The sequence below is a fragment of the Hyperoodon ampullatus genome (assembly GCF_949752795.1).
Source record: "Hyperoodon ampullatus genome assembly, chromosome: 20".
Lineage (NCBI taxonomy): Eukaryota > Metazoa > Chordata > Mammalia > Artiodactyla > Ziphiidae > Hyperoodon > Hyperoodon ampullatus.
In genome coordinates this window covers 4685251-4705186 of record NC_136933.1, presented here as the reverse complement: position 1 = coordinate 4705186, position 19936 = coordinate 4685251, and the positions used below count along the sequence as shown (strand labels likewise).

The 19936-nt window shown below is 56.9% G+C and overlaps 1 protein-coding gene across 1 annotated transcript; it reads right to left on the bottom strand.

Annotated features, from left to right (window-relative positions):
* Positions 1–14216: 14216 nt before the first annotated feature.
* Positions 14217–18379, bottom strand: NKX6-3 (NK6 homeobox 3; the record flags this gene model as incomplete). Its single annotated transcript, XM_079726820.1, has 3 exons — positions 14217–14438; positions 15967–16136; positions 17998–18379. 3 exons carry the CDS (start codon positions 18377–18379, stop codon positions 14217–14219), a joined length of 774 nt encoding a protein of 257 aa, XP_079582946.1.
* Positions 18380–19936: the final 1557 nt, after the last annotated feature.

The window sequence follows — 19936 nt, the reverse complement described above, 5'->3', positions numbered from 1 at the left end:
AGTTTTCTCACATTCTTTTCAGCACATCTGTCTGTTGCTGATGACATAGCAGAGGACTGCAAGAACCTGGTCTAGAATTGCTGCTGTGTAAAGAAATACTTGTGGAGATGAAGTAATGATTCTTTTCACTGTTACCAGCTGAGAAGGGATGTGAATTACACCCCTATAAATAGAAATCTCTAAACTTTGTATTTAGTGCTTGTTACAAGCATACAGAATCATCAGACCACTCCATCCTTTTAAATTGGGGACCCTGCAGGCTCCCAGTTATTCATAATTGGTTTGGGATAACTGAGTCGGTCTTGTATGGTTAAACCTCCCGACATTTAGGAATAACAATGAAGCAGGTAAAGCAATGTAATGTACAAAATACGCTCACTTCTGGGATCTCAGCACCCAGGAGGGCTGTCTTGGAATGAAACCAAGTGGTATTAAGTAGTGGTATGAGTACTGGCCAGCATCAAATCACCTTCCGGACCTGCTACTCATTTGCCGTTTGGGCTTTATTTCTATTTCCTGATCCATAACTTGGGACTTGGGCTAGGTGACCCCTAAGGGCCTTTCCACATCTGAAATGTCTGTAATTTTTAAACCCCTAGTTCAGACAACTTTGAGCTGTAAAGTCATCTGGGTTCAGACATAAATGAGTTTGAATCCTTTTGCCTCCTGCAGAACATTGGGCTAGTGAAACTCCTTTGGAGGGTGTCACAACGTGTCAGAGAGTCCCCAGGGTTTTAGGTGGTAGTGGGGCTGGGTGGATTTGATTGTGCATCTTGGGAAGACTTTTTTCACTGAAACGTGAGCTATTTTTTTTCCCCAGCTAGTTGGCGAAGGAACTTTGTGAAAAGGCTGGTAAAATCCCCCTGACGGGAAGCTCTGTAGAAGGCTGTGTCCAGGCCGGGGCTCAGGGAGCTCAGCTTGGCCGAGCAGTCTGAGGTGACGTCCAACTTCAGAATGTGATTCTTTACTGGGTCAGACCCCACTGTCGGTTGCCACCCTGCAGCCCAATGTGAATGTGTGTGTGTGTGTGTGTGTGTGTGTGTGTGTGTTTGTGTGTGTGTTTTGGGGGGAACAGGCCGCAGAGGCCTGAGTGCCCAGACCAGGCCGGGACGAGCCCTCGGGCACCACCCCAGCTCAGCCCTTCACGACAGCACCTCCGCAGCCATGGGCACTAACCCTGCTGTCCTGTGGAAGTCCTCCGGGTCTGTAAACCCTGCCGTTTCCTTCCTGGAGTTGACCGAAACCTCAGTGGTCTGGGGGATGGCGCTTCCAGCGGTCCCTGATGACCAGAGTCCACGGCGTGGCAGGTCCCATCCACCTGCTTTGCGTCCCGGGCGGCCAGACTTGATTTCTCTGGGTGCACTTGCCCTGAGTGGCCCGCCGCCCGGGCCAGGAGGGCAGCTGCACGCACACTGCCTCTGGACGGGCCCAGAGACCACCATCCCGCCATCCGTCTTGCGCTGCGCTAACCCTCCTCTCCCCCAGTCAATATGTCTCTCTCCGATGGGAAAGTTAATAAATTTTGCTCTAGATTAAAAGTATTGATCATTTCATTTGTAAACGATAAATAAAAAGGGGGAACTTTTCATCGCACCAGGGGTAGTGTCAGGTGTGTTTTGCGGGTGAAATTGCACTAGCTGTCGGGGGGGTGGGCTTCTTATATGCATTCCAGCCGGCGGGCGGCATTGATTTCCTATTAGTCTCCCAGCACCACCCAGAACCACATCATTCCGGTACCTGCTATTAATGGTCTTTTGATAAATAATCACTTGTAAGTCAATAAATTTTTATTAAACAGTGTGGCTCTTTGATTTATTAAAATCCGACCGTGTTTGTCTGGGAGAAAAAGGATGCTGAATTGAAGTGGAGGCTTTCATACATCTTCCTGACGCCGAGCAGTCACGGCACACTCCAGAGAAAAAAACAATTGCGTTTTAACAGAAACCAAACAGCCGAGTTTGGAACTTGGGCCCGGGGAAACTTTATCTCCAGCAACCTTGAGGCTCACTCTGCAGGCAGCAGCTGCAGGCCGGGGGCGCCGAGTCAAGAACTTGCTGTTTGCTTCTGAGAGGGGCGAGGTGCCGGGGCTGGGCCCCCGCGATTGCCCTCTGGGCAGCACAGACCCTCGTGCTGCGGACGGCCCGCCGTGCACCCTGGAGTAGTCACCCTGGACGGACAGACGTTTGGGATCCATGAGAAAAGTTGGACGGCGGGGCCTCTTAGCTTCCTCCCTGGTCAAATCACCAAAGTCACATCTTGTGGCAGGAAATGCCAAGAGGTGGTTCATGGGTTAGGTGGAGATCTGGCTATATGGATTATCTTACAAAGTGGGCTAAAGAGCTGAAGATTGGAGTCTTTTTTTTGGTGAGCTTGTCATTGGCATAAAATTCACTGTAAAGGGTTTAATTTGCTGTAAAGGGTTTGGCAAGTTTTCACTGAGACTGATACGGTCCCAAACAGACTTGTGTACAGAGAGGCCCAACCCCTGGGTACAGAACCAGAACTCCCAGCCCGGAGGGAAGTATGAGACCTGGGAAATGCTCTTATTAGAACTGATGGCTGTCCCCAACCCTGCCCTGACCCAGGCCACTGCTGCACCCTCTTTTCCATTCATAACCAGCGTGACAGGTGTTAACGGGAAGGGTGGCTAGTAAGAAGTTCAGCTGAGGGCTTTAATGTTTTTAAACCTATTACAAAACGTTTAAATCACACGTTAAGATGTTTTAAAATTTTAATATTTTAAACCTGCTGCAAGGTTTCTCTTGTTGCTTGAGTTCCTTTTCTGTCCTGGTCTTGGGGGCGACAGCTGCGGCATCAGGGACCCTGAAGGTGGGCAGGACTCAGGTGCGCAGGGCAGGTGAGTGGTGACACGGCTGTCCTGGAGCATGGCCCATTCTGCCCCATTTTGAGGGGTCGCCCGAGATGCCCAGCCTCTCCCCGGAGGAGCTTTGGGCATAGAGGTGAGCCCAGGCCGGGAAACCACAGCACAGCTGTCTAGAACGTGAGTAACAGTAAGTATATTCTGCACTTTACACGTGCACAATTCAAGTCCACTTTCAAGGTGAAACTGGAGACGTGGCCCATGCTTCACCTGGGCTTCACTTCTAGCCTTTGTTAATTCTCCCCGACTTCCCTCCCCTGTCCTTGGTCATTCAACTCGGCATTAGGGCTTCAGTGGGGAAGCTGGAGAAGATTCATCTTAGGGTTTCTTGCACTCTGTGAGTTTCCTTCCGGGGATTCTGAGTCAAGTACATTAACTTGGGAGAGAAGTGACTCCTGCTGTCCGGCTTCTGTTCCAGCTGACGGCGGGGGTCGGGGGCAAGCGAGGTCGGCACAAGGAGTTAGAGGGGCATCTGGCCAGCGCCAGGCAGGCACCTGCCGCTCCTGTAGGCCCAGCCAGGCAGGAGGCGGCGGGGGACGGTGGACGGTGGGAAGCTCTGTTTCCCTAGAGAGTAAGAGTGGAGGCCTGAAGCTTCTAGAATGGAGGAGCCGGTGATCCCAGAGACCTGTGTCCCCAGGGTCCGCAAACTGCACTTCACTGCATGTAATGCTCCGTGTACTGCAGACTCAGCGCCGAGGGGTGGGGACTGGGGTCGGGAGGCGAGCTGGTACCTTCGCATCTGCTGCCATCCGGGGCCCTGGGGCAAGATGTTCTGCTCCCCGCCCCAGCCCCTCCCGCCCTGTTTTGGGGGTCTGGACAGACACCGCCCCTCCCGAGCTGAGGAGTGGCTCTGCAGGGGGGCCGAGGGCGCCCAGCTCTTGGGGCGCCTGGTTGGGTGGCTGCAACCCGGGCTCGGGAAGGGCTGTGAGCACTCGGATTGATCCCCCAGCCGTGATCTGTCATTTCTCCGAAGCAGGCGCTGTTTTCTCTTGCTTCGGGAGCCCCTTCGACACCTGCTTTATTTTTCTTCCTGTGCTGACGTGACGGGAGACAGGTGTTAAACTACTTAATCACTTTAAAATTGTTTTAATTTTCTGTTTTTTATTGATCTCTCCAGCACCAATTAATCAGCTCACTGGACCAGGCAGTTAGTACATTAAAAATTGTCAGGGAGGCCGTGCATCTTGCAAAATGTCTAAAAAATATTCGGCTAGCAAATTTCGTTTTTCTCTGGCACGCAGCAGCCCTTGGGCCGCACAACTCCCACTCTCGAGGGGCCTCTGCCTCTGGGGCTCGAGTCCGGGAGTATTCGGGGTGCAGGGGGCTTCCGTAGGAAGGACGGACGCAGGTGCCCGTTTCCTCACTGATTTGCATCTTTCCTTCCACTTTTGTTCTCTGCTTCCCCAACAACATTGGATCTCCTTTCCCCAAGAGGGTCGGGAATTTTCAGGGACGCGGTGCTCGCTCTGGACCCCATGTCTGGACCCCCATGGACAGGACTCCGCCATCTGTAACTGCCCTTGCGACCAGCCGGGCGCCAGGCCCGCAGCCAGGGTCCCTTTCCCCGGCACTTTTAACTTGTCCCAATGACGCCAAAGCCACCTCTCTGGGGCAGTGGCGCTGCTATACTTGGTAAACTCTGTGGCAGGTGGCTGTGTGTCACGCCGCCTTGTCCCTGGCAGCCGGCAGTGAGCCTGAAGTCTGTCCATGGAATGTTCTGGACAGCCCCACCCCGTCGGTCACCCGGTCCTGTGCGGCAAATCTTTGCCACTTGCCTTTTATCACCTGATTAACTGTTTGGCTGTACTTTCTTTTTTTAAGAGTTCATTTATTTTAAATTTAGATTCTATTGGAGTCTAGCTGATTTACAAGGTTGTGTGAGTTCCCGGTGCACAGCAAAGCCATTCGGTTATACATATACATATATTCATTCTGTTTTAGATTCTTTTGTACTTTCTAAATTAAACGTGGACCGAATAAACCAGGGGCTTCCAAAATCATTTCTTGGGGGTAGAAATTTGTTTTCCGGTTTTCCCATTTTTGCCATTTTTTTGCCGCTCACTTTCCAAAAGCAAGCGCCTTATGTCTTCTGTGGCAAATGAAGTATCAAGCAGCCTGTCTGCGTGGTCTGAGTTGCTTGTTCCCTTGCAGTGGGTACCACCGTCGCAAGCATCTCTCACCCACCACACCCTCTTCCTTCTACTCCCAGCTGACTGAGGGAAGCTCTCTTTCTCTTCTTCCCTGCTTCCTTCCCCGACCCTTCACCGTTCAGTCTGGGGCCCCCTCTGGAACCGGGGCCTGCAGTCCCAGCTGAGCCGGGGGGCAGGTACAGGCAGTGCCCGCCTGTGGCTGGGGGACTTATCTCCCCCCAGCACCCGGCCGCACCCATGCTTATTAATTGGTATATGATTGGGCTCGGGCATATAATCTCGTATTGATTTTCCCTCTGGACGCCACAGCTTTATTTGCTCACATCTGCCCTGTGTTTAATTGGTGCTTTGCTCTGGAAAGGAGGGATCTTATCAGCCTGTTTGGGTTCTTTTCCTGGGGCACACGGGCACACACACACCCTCACACTCAGGTCAGTGGCCCAGCCCGGCCCCTCCCCGCCCCTCCCTCAGTGAGCCATTCCTGGGGCGGGGCGGTGGAGAACGACCCAGAAGGGCCTTATGGAGACTTCCCGTCTTTACAGTTTACCTCACGCGTTGTACCTGATCCCGTCTGCGGTGAAAGTGCCTGTGTGAGGCTTACTGGGGAAATGCTGGCTTTGGAGTCGGACCTGGGTTCAAACCCACCTGCTCTCCGTGTGTGGCCTTGAGGCTAACCTATTGCATTTTTCTGCACCGCAGTACCTCCCTTTTTAAAAATTTATTTATTTATTTAATTGAAGTATAGTTGATTTACAATGTTGTGCTAATTTCTGCTGTACAGCTTGCAGTATCTTCTTTATCTGAGAAAAAGGCAGCATACCTGCTTTGGAGGATTCTTGGGAAATATGGGCCAGTCACCACACACAGTGCCGGACACTTAGTAGGTGCTCAGGAAACAGTGGCCCCAGTCAGCCTGTGCTGGTGTGAGAGATCATAGCCTTGTGTGCTGGGAAGAAAAAGAAAAAGGTGTCTCTGGCAGCCACTGTGTCCCCGCAGGGTGGGGAGCATGTGTCCCTAGGCCCATGGTGCAGGGAGAGAGTCTCTGCCCCGATGCACTGCTGTTACCACCCCCTTGTCTGAGGCCAGCACCTGGGCTGCGAGGTTTTGTTTTTCTCTTCTAACTACAGTCCCGCATCTGGGCTGGTCCACCCTGGGGTGTTCATAGCAAAGGGAAGACCTAAAGGCCAGAGGTAAACACGAATTTCCTATTGACACAACATTAATTCTCCTGCTTGGACAGGTGAATGTGCTTTCACTCACTTTACCAAGATTAATGATGTGTGTTTGCCCACTAAGAGAGGCCTAATGAAGGGCCCTGAATGCGAGCCTTCTGGGTTGGCTGTGGGAAAGAGGCCGGCAAGCTGCTCTACGTGGGGGGCAAGCAGCCTCTCCACCACTGCCAACATCACTGCCTTCCCCCTGGAAGGAGGAGGACGAGACAACTGTTGGTTTAGGAATGTGTCCTGGGGGGGCTTCCCTGGTGGTGCAGTGCTTAAGAATCCGCCTGCCAACACAGGAGACACGGGTTCAATCCCTGGTCCGGGAAGATCCCACATGCCGTGGAGCAGCTAAGCCCACGCACCACAACTACTGAGCCTGCACTCTAGAGCCCGCGTGCCACAACTACTGAGCCCACGTGCCGCAACTACTGAGTCTGCGCTCTAGAGCCCGCGTGCCGCAACTACTGAGCCCACGTGCCACAACTACTGAGCCTGCGCTCTAGAGCCCGCATGCCGCAACTACTGAGCCCACGTGCCGCAACTACTGAAACCCACACGCCTAGAGCCCGTGCTCCGCAACAAGAGAAGCCACCGCAATGAGAAGCCCGTGCACCACAACAAAGAGTAGCCCCCACTCGCCGCAACTAGAGAAAGCCCGTGCGCAGCAGCGAAGACCCAACGCAGCTAAAAAATAAATAAAAGTAAAAAAAAAAAAAATTTCCACATATCAAAACATTAAAAAAAAAAAAAGAATGTGTCCTGCCCCAGGGGGTTCTGATGGAGGTCAGCCCACCCAGCACCCCCCGCCTGTCCTGTGAAGCTCTCTTCCCACCTGTGCAAACCGGGTCCTCGCCCCACCTGCCCCAAAGCTGTCGTCAAATGTCGGGTCCGTCTCTGGTTCATTGCTCTGAAGAGTGACAGAGTATTGGAGGGGCCAGGTCAGGGCATCTGAGGTGGGGCTTCTGGGAGAGAAGCATCAAGACCACCGAGGATGCTCTGAGCCCTTAGGGCAGAAGGCTCCTGAGCCTGCAAGTGACGTGGTAACAAGACTGGATCTGAGCAGCTTCTGTTCTGTTACTCGTAGGCTCAGCACAGCTCAAACATGGCAAGAAGGCGCCTGCGGCTCGACTCTTCTCAGCAGAGCAGCACCTGACACATGACAGAGGAGGCTGCAGGGGGTGGCACGGCGGGGGGTGGGAGGCAGTTGCTACTCCTAATCCTGGACTCTTAGGGTCTCTGGAGGATTTCCTCAGCCTTGCGGGTGGGGTAGACAGACTGCCCATCTCCTCCCAGGCAGCCTGAGCCGGCAGACACGCCGCCACCCACCCGCCGCAACCTAAGTGTGGCTCCGCACCAGGGCTAGGCGCTCCTCTCATCAGGAATCTGATCACGGCTCGGAAGAATAAAAGCTGGGGATGGGAGGTTTAACCCAGTTCCTTCCTGTCACGAAGGATGGTCCATTACCGGGGGCCAGTGCCGAGGGAGGAGAGCTGGGGAATACAGAGAGGAAGTGTGGGGACAGCTGTCAAGGAAGGAAGGCTGGGAAACCCGAACCCAGGGCAGCTCCCCTTTGGCCATCTGTCCCCGGGTCCCTACAGGCTCGCTGGCAGGGCCAGCCTATAAGCAAACAACAGGGGTAAAAGAAACATTTTTTTTTCTCCAAGAGTGTTCTTTGAGCTGTAAATTATAGAAACCCAGCTCAACCAGACTGAAGACAAAAGGGTGTGTCTTGTCTCCTGAAAACACTAGGCTTGGCTGAAACATTGTCACCAGTTCAGTCCTGCTCTCAGATCCTCTTTCCACCGGGCTGGCCCCCTTCCCGGGCAGGCCAGTGGCCAGGCCACTTGGCGCTCCAGGTAGAGAGGGAAGCGGGCACTCCCCAGAGCAGCCTGGTCCTTCGCTCATTGGTCGGGACTGAGCCGCCGGCCCATCCCTGGACCAATCCATCACGTGACCAGGGAGGTGGCATTCGCTGATTGGCTTAGAATGGTGTCAATCATCCACCCCCGGAGATGGGGTTGGGTCGGCCCGCACACATTAGATCAATCAAAAATGGCAGGTAGGTTGTTTTCCAGGGTGGCCTTATCAGAGACCACAGGCGTCCGCGCCAGGTGAGCCCAAACCACAGAAGCGCACTGTGCCCTTTTCCTCCTCGCAGAGGGGAAGCTGCTGTTCACTGGGCAGTGCGTAGTACTCTACAGTTTTCCTGCAGCTGGGCTGCAGAGCCCTCTGCCCTGGCTGTTTCCACCGTGGCATGTGGTGCCCCGGCCAAAGCAGCGCTGGAACTGGAAGGCCAACGCTGCTTTCTCTTCCAGAACATAGAGGCAGCGGGTTAGCAAATTCCTTAGTTAGGGCAGGGTCTCTCCCAAGAGCCCTTGGAGGTTTGAGTGTATTAGATCTTTCCATAGTATCACAGACACAGGACTGATGCCAGTGGCAGCAGAAAACCAGAAGGGTCCTGCCACCTCTCTGTCCTTCCTGAGGAAGAAGATCCAGACCCTTTGCACCTTTTCTTGCACCCCTGCTGCCTTCCCTGACTATGTGAGTCTTTGTCTCCTGGGCAGGAAGGAAAAGTTGCAGAATTCAACGTGGGTCACTGAACAACTCAGGGAGAGCCAATGTAAATTTAAGTCAAGTTGGGCTTCTAAGATCACCATTTGCCTAATTTGTCCACTACCAAGTCCTGGGGCACTTGTCAACCAGGCACATTCCAGGGCCACACCCGTCCAACTGGGTCAGAATATCCCAGAAGGGCCCTGGGTATCTGTATGTCTGACAAGGCCTAGTGTCAGGCAAGCTTAGGAAAGTGCCTAAATGAATATTTTCTCTGGCTGTGGCGTATCTGCTCCATCCAGGGACACTGGCCATCAGTGATAAAGCAGCAGAAACCATACCAAGAAAAACGGTGTTCACTGTAATCGTGCCCTGCAGTGCACTTGATCAGTGAGCCTTTTTTTTTTTTTTTTTTTGCAGTATGCGGGCCTCTCACTGTTGCGGCCTCTCCCGTTGCGGAGCACAGGCTCCGGACGCACAGGCTCAGCGGCCATGGCTCACGGGCCCAGCCGCTCCGCGGCATATGGGATCCTCCTGGACCGGGGCACGAACCCGTATCCCCTGCATCGGCAGGCGGACTCTCAACCACTGCGCCACCAGGGAGGCCCGATCAGTGAGCCTTTGATGAGGGGACCTCATCTAGTCCTCTTGTGTCCTCTGTAACTTTCAGGTCCTCATACACCTGGCAGCTGACACAGCCCTGGCCTTAGAATGGAAAGACAAGGAGTTTTGACCTTGGGTGCGTAGATTCATAGCATTTGAAACCCCGTAAAACACAGCTGGAACCTGACTGTGAGCAAAAGAAGAGATCATTCTGGGGACGAGAGCAGCTGCTACAAGGCACACACACAGCCCTCCCAGGCAAGGCCAGAGCCACCTCAGGTGCGAGACTAGGCTCAGAGAGGCCCAGAGCTGAGACGCAGGGTGGCAACTGTTAGCAGTGGCTGACAAAGGAGAAAGGGGGATTTCAGAAGCACAGGTCCCCGTGGGCATTTGGTGATGGGATAGAAAGCCCAACTTAGGTCAGTGCATCTCTATGTATCTAACAGTTTTTTATTGAGCACCTAATTTGGGCCAGGCTCTGTGCTCTGAGAAAAGGAGGGCTGTCCATACACACCCACACGGTCATACCTGCCGTCCATCTTCTCGCGCCTACAAACCACCTGGGGATCTTGCTACAAATGCAGATTCGGATTCGGGAGGGTTGAGATGGGACCTGAGAGTCTGCATTTCTAACAAGCGCCCAGGGGAGGCTGCTGCTGCTCGTCCATGGACCATGTCTTAGGGTATCGAGGCTTCAGATCAGGACGTATAGACCCACATGCCTTCAGGGATCAGGCAGGGAATGGACCCTGTGGCGACCAGGCCCGGGGATGTGCCAGGAAATGGTGAGGATCACTCACGGGACCAGGCTTGCTGGGCCTACAGACCAGCTACAGTTTCTGTAAATGCACTCTTCGGCCCTCCAAAGAAACACATCTGCAAACTGAATTCAGCCCTCAGCATCTGACTTGACTCCGTGCCCCAGAGTCCAGAACCTCAGGTTTTTGGCAGGTAGATGAATCTGGTCACACACGAGGCCTTCCATAACCTCCAGATAGCAGTTGACCTGCCGGCGCTTGAGTACTTATAGGAATGGGTAGCTGTGACTTTGAACCTGCCTGGCCCACTGTGAAGAAGACCCGCTCAGGACTGGCTCTGCCGGTTCCTGGCAGAGGGAAGGAGAGGGTGTGAGCATGCTGGTATAGGAATGCCCACCCCCGTTTACACCTTGCAGGGGATTTCAGTGCATCTTCTGCTGGGCCTTGCTGGTAACCATATCAGCTTCACTTTACAGATGATGTATTTCAAGAGGTTACCTAACTTGGTCACGGTGACCCAGCGACTACTTGGTGACATGGGGACCCAGGCTCGGGACTGTCGGTCTCCACAGCCCTCTTGAAATAACGTAGCAGATACTGTTGGGTGTCTGTATATGCCACGCATGCTCGTGAGTTCTGATCTTACAGAGACCGTGTGAGGTATGTATAATTACTCCCATCTTACAGATGAGTAAACTGAGGCTCAGAGGTTAAGTCACTCGCCCAGTGACACAGAGAGTGGTGGCGCCAGTGTTTGAGCCCAGCTCTAACCGAACCCAGTCCCCTCTGCTATGCTCAAGCAAAGACTCGGGCTGGCTGGTATCTGGGCTCAAATCCTGGGGGTGGCTGAGAAGGAGGAGGGATTGCCAGCAGTGCGATTTCAGTCCCCAGTCTTTTCTTTGATTGTTGCCATCGGGATATGGCCAATCGGAACCTGCTAAGACACTGTCATCCCTAGCTTCAGCCCCGCCCTGCTCGGGACACGTCAGGTCTTTCCTACACTGGAAGCCGCAAGCGGGAGGGCTGTGGACGGGGCAGAATCTTGCCTGCCTTGGGAGCCTCCTGGGCTGCTGGCAGGGCAGGACTCGGTCGCTCTCAGAAGCCCAGGGCTGAGCGTCTTTCTCTTTATTCATCCCTGAAAAGTTTCTCCTGTGGTCAGAGGGAAGTTGCCAGAAGCATGAATATTCTTAAAGTTGTGTAGTTTCGTTTAACTCAGCATATACAAGAAGGCCCTTTGTGACCAGGAAAGGAAGAGAAGGGGGGTGCTATGGCTTATGATTTCTTTATGATGAATGAAGTGAAATAGTCCTGAGTTCCTCCCAGCTACACACACACACACACACACACACACACACACACACACACACACACCACGAGTGTGCACGCATCCACAGAGGGCAAAACTTATCCCAAATTACCCTCGGGCATCTGGGCCATTCACCTGTGGCTGTTCTCCTCCTTCACACTGGGAATCTGGTCCCTTGATGAGGCCTGAGCAGTGCCTCTTCCTCGCTTGGCCCCATACTTGGGAGCAGGGGTGAGGTAGGGGGACTCCAGGAAGGCTGGAGGCCTTGACCCAGAGGTTCCAGTGGCAGGTGTTCCAGAACTTGGACATTGGAGGCGGTTTTGTTTAGCTCAGCAAATGTTTCCTTGGCGGAAAAAATTTTCCCTTCACTTGATATAATACTGACCCCAAACAATGTGAATCAGACATACAAGAATTATAGCTCTAATAGAGTATTAGGATTGTAATACACTTACGAAGAAGGCAAACAAGCCCAGTTTTCTTGTCCCTGGCTTCTCCCCACGCCTGCTTCATGACTTTGCACCTGCATTATGTTGAAAGCCTCCTCTGGCCAGCAGGCCCCACACTCTCCTCAAAGTGCTCAGGAAATCCTGGGCCCCGCCTGGCTCACAGAGTTTTTCGTCTCTGTGGCTGTACCCGGAGGGTCCTTGGGTCCTCCCAGGTGGCCGTCCGGCCTGCTGCAGCTCAGGACCCCCGTGTCAGCTTGTGGCCAGGAGCACACAGAGCAGGTGCTTCCTTATTTCCTTCCCACCTTACGTGGAGAGAGACCGAGTGTGGGCCTCATTGTGGAATGAGGATCACAGCTCAGAAGCATCCTACATCTTCTTGTTATGGCCCTCCATCCTCTGGGTCCAGTAGGGTTATGACGAAGGCTTGGTGCCTCCGTTTCCAAGAGGCCCCGAGCTGGGGTCTCCCTCCCACCCTCCTTCCCGCTCCAGGCCAACTGCACCAGCCCAGTTCTTCCACCCTTTGGAGCCCAAGGGACCACAGAAGGACTTGCTGGGACAGCAAAGGGGGCAGGCTGCTCACAGCTTGGAGGCCTTGCTGGAGCTGGCATAGACGGTTACAGCTGGAAGGTCGTGAAAAGCACATCTCATCCCAGCCTCTGGCTTTACAGGAGAGGCCTGTAAAAGGCTTTGCCCCTTGCGGTAGACGTGGGGGCCTGGGCGTCAGCTCAGGTGGCCTCATCCCACTTCTGGAACTTGGTGTAGGTACCTTCTGGGCCTGTGTTTTCTCATCCATGCAAGAGGGACAATCCCTCCTCCCGGGTTTCTGGTGGGGTCACGAGACATAGTCGGGCCTTCCACATGCGAAGAGTTAGTAGGTGTTCAGTCCTTGTCATTGCTGCTATTCTCTGCCCCGGGATCTTTTCCTTACGGTACCGAATTCCCCACAGATAATTTCCCCCACGAGGCCATGAGCTCCTACAGGTCAAGGACACCGCTGAACGCCTCTCGGGTTTCTGTACTATGGCGCATACCATCGAGACTTGAGACTGACCGATGCCTGCAGGTTTCCTGATTCCCAGAGCCCTGTCCCCTGGGGGCAGAGACGCTGCCCTCCGGAGGGGCCCCCCCCGCAGCTGGCAAGCCTGGGACCCCACAGACAGTTTTTCGGAAACACATGAGCCATGGGGAGGTTTCTGGGACTTTTATTTTTACCCTTTATTTTTTAAAAGCCAGTGGAGATGGGCGACTGCTTGGTGCCTTTTCCGCTGCTTTCCTCTAGGGCCTCACCCACCCCGCCTGCTGCAGGCCCCATCCTTCCCACCTGCTGGGCAGCGCCCTCCGCAGCACCAGCTCCAAGGCCAGGCTGCAGGGCGCCCCAGGGAAGGGAGGGTCGTGGGTTCCACGCGAGTCCCTCCCGCCAGGTCCTGTCCTCTCCTGCGGGGGTACCCCGTTGGGGGAACAGGGGGTTCTGAGGTCCCTTCCTGCCCCGAGTCCCTCCCCGCAGGATGCTCCCTTCTCTCTGGGGGTCCTGTCCGTGCACTGGCAGGCACCGCCCAGGTGGGAGGCTCTGGGGTGCAGCATGGATGCCGGCGTTTCTCACCTTCTCTCTACCTCTTCCCCCCAGTGGGCGCTTCTAATCTCTTCCCGTCCTGGGTTGGGGGATCCCCTCTGAGGGTAGAGTGGAGAAGGGGTCACAGGAGGACAGCTCCCCCCAGGGGCGCGATCCTTGAGTTGGGGTGTCAGGGGTATTCCTTCTTTGCTGGGACCCATTTCCCCTCCCGGGTGGGTTTCCTCCCGCCTGGATTAGGTTTGGGGCTCTGGCCCCTCAAGTGGGATCCTTCCTGTGCTGGGGTCCGAGGAGGGTCCCTGGACATGCCAGCTCTTCTTCTGCAGTCAGCGCACAGGGACACCCTTGCCGGAGCCAACGGTTTCCCTGGGGGAAGGCTCCCCCGCCCCCGCAGCTGCCACGGTGGCGTGTCTGGGACCCCACGGCCCGTGTCCCGGCCGCAGAGCCTGATCGCTTTTCATCTACCTGTGTACTTAGAATCTGCAGAGCTGGCAGCGCCAGGCCTGGGCCCACAGAGGCGCAAGGCGGCGGAAGGGGTGCCCGGTCTCAGGACAAGTTCACGTCTCCCTCTTTGCCCCCTCCTCCCTTAGGAGACTGGCCTCCCCCCCGCTTTCTTCCCCTCCATCTCCTGCTTCTCCCCGTCCATCCTCCCCCCTCCCCCCTCCTCCCCCCTCCCCCGCAGCCCCCGTTAGCCTTTTGGGACCCGCGGGGACGCGGAGGCCGGCGGGGTCAGCTTTGCGCGCCCAGGCTGAGCACCGAGAAGGCGGCGCGGTGCTTGCGGAGCAGCAGCCGGATCTTCTCGTCGTCTGAGTCGGGGTCCAGCGGCTTGTTGTACTCGTCGTCATCATTCTCCGAGGCCGCGCGGTCCCCGCCCGAGGCCCGGGGCGTGGAGGACGAGGGCTCCAGGGCGCTCTTCTTCCGCCACTTGGTCCTCCGGTTCTGGAACCACACCTGGGAGAAGGGCGCTGAGGGTCACGCGGGCGCGCAGCGCGCACGGGACCCCTTTGGGGAGGGCGGCCCCACTCGGTGGCAAGTATCCCCCCAGCCTCATCTTTTTTTTTTTTTTTTTTGGCGGTACGCGGGTCTCTCACTGTTGGGGCCTCTCCCGTTGCGGAGCACGGGCTCCGGACGCGCAGGCCCAGCGGCCATGGCTCACGGGCCCAGCCGCTCCGCGGCATGTGGGATCCTCCCGGACCGAGGCACGAACCCGTGTCCCCTGCATCGGCAGGCGGATTCCCAACCACTGGGCCACCAGGGAAGCTCCCACCACCCCCAGCCTCATCTTGATCGTAAAATAAATGGTTCAGCGATGGACTAGGCTGTCATAGTCACACTACTTTTTCTTTCTGAGGGAGGCAATAAAAATAAATGTGAGTGCAGCAGCCCTTTCGTCTTAGCTCTAACCCTCCCTGCGGTGTATCTGCCTCTCCTTTGCCATCTGGGTACTTGGGTGGAAGGGGCTGACACGTTTTAACCTCACAGACCTTCACTGAGCTTCATGAATCATTGCCCCCCAACCATAAAAATAACACATGCTCATTACTGGAGACAGAAGCTTGCAGAAAGGACCCAAAGAAGCGGAGTGGTGCGGAAAGGCCTTCCTCTTAGACTCGGCGCTTCCTCTCCTTGGGCCTTAACCTTGGGTGGAGGGAGCTGCCCGGGGGGTGGGGGGTGGCCGGCTGGAGAGGCAGCACCCTGAGGGAGCCCAGGCCCGGGTCCCCAGCAGCCCCTGTGCTTCCTTCTCCCCTCAAGCCCGTCGCCTTAGCACAGTGCCGGGCAGTTACAGCAGAGCCCAGAGCTTGCTTCTTCGGTGCCCCCCCCAAGAGCCCCTCAGGGAACAGTGAGCCTCAGAGCTGCCAGGGGTCCCCCCGGGAGCCTGAGGGGACAGAAGCGGCCTTACCCCCCGAGCTCAGGCCCGAGGTGTGCAGTTTGAGAGGGAGCCTTGCCCCGAGCTGAGCAAAGAGGCTCAGAGCTCATGGGCAGGCGTGGGGAGGAGTTATCTTCACTTTCGAGTTTGGTGAACCAAGGTGGGCTCGTTTGCCTGGCTAACGGAACAAGCCTGAAGCCAGCTCTGATCCGGCCCAGAGGCTGCCATCAGCTCTTGAAACTTCTAGCCTCGATTGATCGTGCAGAGGAGGGGATGGCATGAGGTTAGAGCCCTCTAATCCAGGGTGCTCACTTACCAGCCGGTGACCTGGGGCAAGAGGCTCAGCTGAGATTGTTTCTTCCCCTGTAAGATGGGTAATAAGGCCCACCGCCAGGTTGCTGTGAGGTTTAAATGGGCTGCCACACATAAGGCTCTCAGAAGAGGGCTCAGGAGGTGACAGCCATTTGGCGTTAGGGTCATTATTACCGTCTCCAGGGTTAGGTGGGCAGGCGGTGCCCAAACACAAGGACGGCCTCCCACTGAGCTGCGGTTGCCAGGAGAGTGGGGCTCCTCGATGCCAGGCAGACACCTTCTTGTCCCTCACACACTCACCTTGACCTGCGACTCGGTCATCCCCAGCGAGTATGCCAGCCGCGCCCTCTCGGGACCCGCCAAGTACTTGGTCTGCTCGAAGGTCTTCTCCAGGGCAAAGATCTGGTGCCCCGTGAAGGTGGGCCGGGTGTGCTTTTTCTTGTGGATGCTGTCGCTCAGGGGGTCCGGGGCTGGTGGGAGGAAGGAAGTGTGCGGTTCGCGGGGATGGGGGGCGCCAGCCCTGCACCGCCTCTCCCACAGGGTGAGCGCCCGTACGGAGAAGCCGCTGAGGTTGCGGGGGCACGGTGGCACCTCTCACCCAAGCAGCATACCTCTGCCATGTCTGGGTGGGCAGGGACCCCGAGGGCGCCTGCCCCAGGTTTTAGCTGATTAGGGCCAGAGGATGCCTAGAACTGGGTCTCCTTGTGTAATGCCCTCACTATGCAATGATGCAGCCACACCCCGAGGGGTGGTAGGAGTTTCCTCTGGGTCTCAGGGACGTTCTTTCAGGTCACCGAGAAATGGATTTAGCACCTTCCACCAACCGTCAGGGCCTCAGGGGCCTGGGGGGTTCCTCCACTTCCTTGCTCTTGAGATCCCATTTCCCAGGTTTCCGGGAAACTAGAACCCTAAGCTCCAAGTTACTGCTGTCCCCTGTCACCAGGCCTGGGAGTCATGTGGCTTCAACCCCACGGAGAGTCCGGACGTGGAGCCTTAAGAACTGACCCCTGCCCGGCCAGGGCAGCCTCTCGGGAGCTCGGCGGGGTGGGGGGGCGGATGGGGACCAGGGGAAGCAGAATGCCCACATGCAGGGCCTTGTGCAGTGCAGCCGACCCTCATATCCCATGTCCTCACTTTACAGGTGAGGAAGCCGAGGCACAGAAAGGAGATGAGGCCTCCTGAGAGGCTGTCACCCTCAGTCCCCTCCCCTTGCGTTAATGCAGCCACTGACTCAGATACTTCCCTGCGTGTATACGTGCATTTGAGGTTGAAGAGCAGGGGTGTGGAAACGGGGTGCGTGTGGGTAGGGGAACATGGGAGTGAGAGACAGGGACAGCTGAAGGCCTAAAGCACCCACAAACCAGGTTATAGAATAGCTTCCTCTAGAGATGAGGTCTTGGCCCCCTGTGGGACTCGCCATGTTTCAGGCTGACGAGGGGTGTGAGGGTCCCGAGCAGCATAGCGGGCGGAAGGCAGGTGTGCTTCGGGCTTTCCTGGGCCGCCCCAAGCCCCTGTGCCAGTGGAGGAGCCCCCAGGTGGGACGGAAGTGGAGGGCCCCTCTGCCCCCCTGATCCGGGCCCAGGGGTGGTTCCTGCAGCCACTGTCACTCCCCCTGCCTCCCGGGTGATGCTCCCCTGCCTGTGCACGACCTGCCACCTCCTCTGGTCCCTCAGGCCCCTTCTCTGCCTCAGAGTCTGGGGACCCTCCATGAGAAGTTTCCTCTGGCATCCTGGGGGCCCCGGACCAACTCTCTGAAAACCACGGTTTGGGGATGGGGGGGTGAGGTCCCCCGACAGCGAGGGCCCAGTGGGACTGGACTCAGCAGCTGCTCCCAGAGGCTGGGTGGTACGGGTGCTGCTGTTCACATAAACCCCGAGGAAGGAAGCAGGCCCCCTTGATGGCAGCGGGACCGAGATGGGTTCAGGGTACATTCTGTGTCCCTGAGTGCTGCCGGCACACGCGCGGGGGGCTCTTTGGGAAGGTGACGCAGTAGCAGTTTCTCACTGGGGCCGGCATTTGCCTGCTTGGACGAGGTGGTGACACGTGCTCTGGGCGGGAGACGGAAGGTGAGCAGGACTGTACACAGGGTGGGGGTGAGCCGTGTGGTCTCCCGGGACCCCGGCTTCCCCAGGAGGGCAGCTGGTGAGGAGTGAGGGCGGAGGGCAAGACGCCCATCGGAGCGAAGCCGGGGTGGGGGGGGAGGGGGAAGCCCCTGCTGCACCACGTGGAGGGCCGGACCCTGGGGTCTGCCCCAGACCGTCGGATGGCGGCCGAGGACCCCTGTGAGCGTCCGTTCCCGGCCCCCGTCCCCCCACTCCTCCCCGTACTCACTGTTGCCGCACGGACGCCCGCCTCGCCAGTCCTGGCCCGTGTCCGCCCAGCAGTTCCGGGTCCGGGTGGGGTACTCGTTCCCCGCCTTGGAGAAATTCCCCACCTGGGGACCGTAGTAGACGCCCTGGGAGCCGAGCCCACCGAAGCCGGCCACGTGGGGGTAGCCGGAGAGGAGGCTGCTGTTGGGCGCGGCCACGGGCCTGCTGAGGATGTCCGTGATCCCGTGCGGGGTCCCGGCGGGCAGCTGGGGGCCCAGCCCCTGGGGGCTGAGCTTGTAGAAGGAGTTCTGCGCAGAGTACTGGCACACAGGGGCCTTCACCTCCGAGAACTGAGCCAGCGGCGCGTTGCTCAGCAGGAACGGGCCCTGCAGGTTGGACTCCATGGCCCCCCTCAAGGGCCAAGGGGAGGTGGGAAGCCCAAATCCAGTCCCCTAGAGCCCCCGAGCTCCGGCCCAGAATCCCATGGCAGCTCCGGAGGGTCAAAGTTGCCCGAGCCCCAGGCCGCCCTCCCACCCAGGCATTCGGCCCAGTCCTTGCCCGGGACCGGGACCGCGTGGGAAGTCAGGTGCTCCCAGGGCAGGTGCGAGCCCTTCCAGCGCCCCTGCCCTCTGTTCCTGCCCGGCCTGGGGAGAGGTGGCTCCCCCCGCCTCAGCTCAGGCCCCTTCTCTGCCTCAGAGTCTGGGGACCCTCCATGAGAAGTTTCAAGTTCAGAGAAGCAACATTTCCCTGATAAAGATGGGGCCCATTAGAATACAGACCCGAGACTGGCTGAGCTGCTCGAGCCGCGTCGCCATTGGTGGAAACCCTTACGGGCCTCACATTGGCTTTTCCTAGACAAATTGCACTTTGAAAGATTGACTGTAAAATCAGCCAGCGTGTGTGTGTGTGTGTGTGTGTGTGTGTGTGTGTGTGTGTGTGTGTGCATGCGCGCGCGTCAGAGAGAGAGAGAGAGAGATGGGGGGTGGTGGGGAGAGAGAGATGGGGAGAAAGAAAAGAGAGAGCACTCTGGAACCTATGTTCATTCTCAGAGGGTCCACCAGCTCCTGGTCCCCCAAGTGAGCATCTAGGAAAAAGCGCTCCGGGGGGCCCCTGGGGCAGCTGGAGGGCACAGTTCCTCCAGCTGCACCCCCCTGTGGGCTCAGGGGATGCTGTCCTGAGGTGTCCAGGCCCCTTTCTGGGCACATGCCCAAGCCTCTGGGGGAGTGTGCAGTCTGGATATGGATGCTTCGCTTCCCTCCTCCGTGCTGGGCTGGGTAAGTGGGGAGGCTGGACTTTGGGGCCTGAGAGCCTGGGGGTGGGAACCTGCCAGGCAGCCTGGGGCAGGGGGTGGGAGTGGGGTGTCTCCGGGAGTGCTGGCTGTGGGTCCTGCCTGGTTCTGCCTCTGCCTCTGAGCAGCCTCCCCTGATCCCTCCGTTCTCCCTTCCTCCTCCTCTGAGGACTCATTTGTGCCTCTGTCATGTTCTGCCTGGCTGGGCACGTGGGATGGAAACCTTTGATGGCTGAGATGGCCGTTGATTCCGTGGCGGTGCCTGTGCCGGGCTCTTGGTTGGTGCTCAGTAAATATTTGACGGATGAGACTAGGTTGAATCACCGAGCACCCATATGCCTTTCTTTTCCTAATGAATTTTTACAACATACAAGGCTCTACTGGGGTCTCTCCCCTGTTTTACCAACAGGGAAAATGCGGCAAATAACTTGGGTCATTTCTGCACGGAACAGCATCCTTTCCTGCAGTTTTTTAAAAAATGGCAATCAGCATGTCGCTGGTCTGGACGTGCAAAATGACAGGAAGAACAGTGGCTGCCTGACAGATGGACTTCTATCCCTCCTCTGCCTGGCAGTCCCAAAGCCGTTTCTGACCAGCCCATGGTCACCCTCTGGCAGGTGGAGACAAGCCTGCTCCTGGGTTTCCTGCAGGAGGCCAAGGGCCCAGGCTGAGG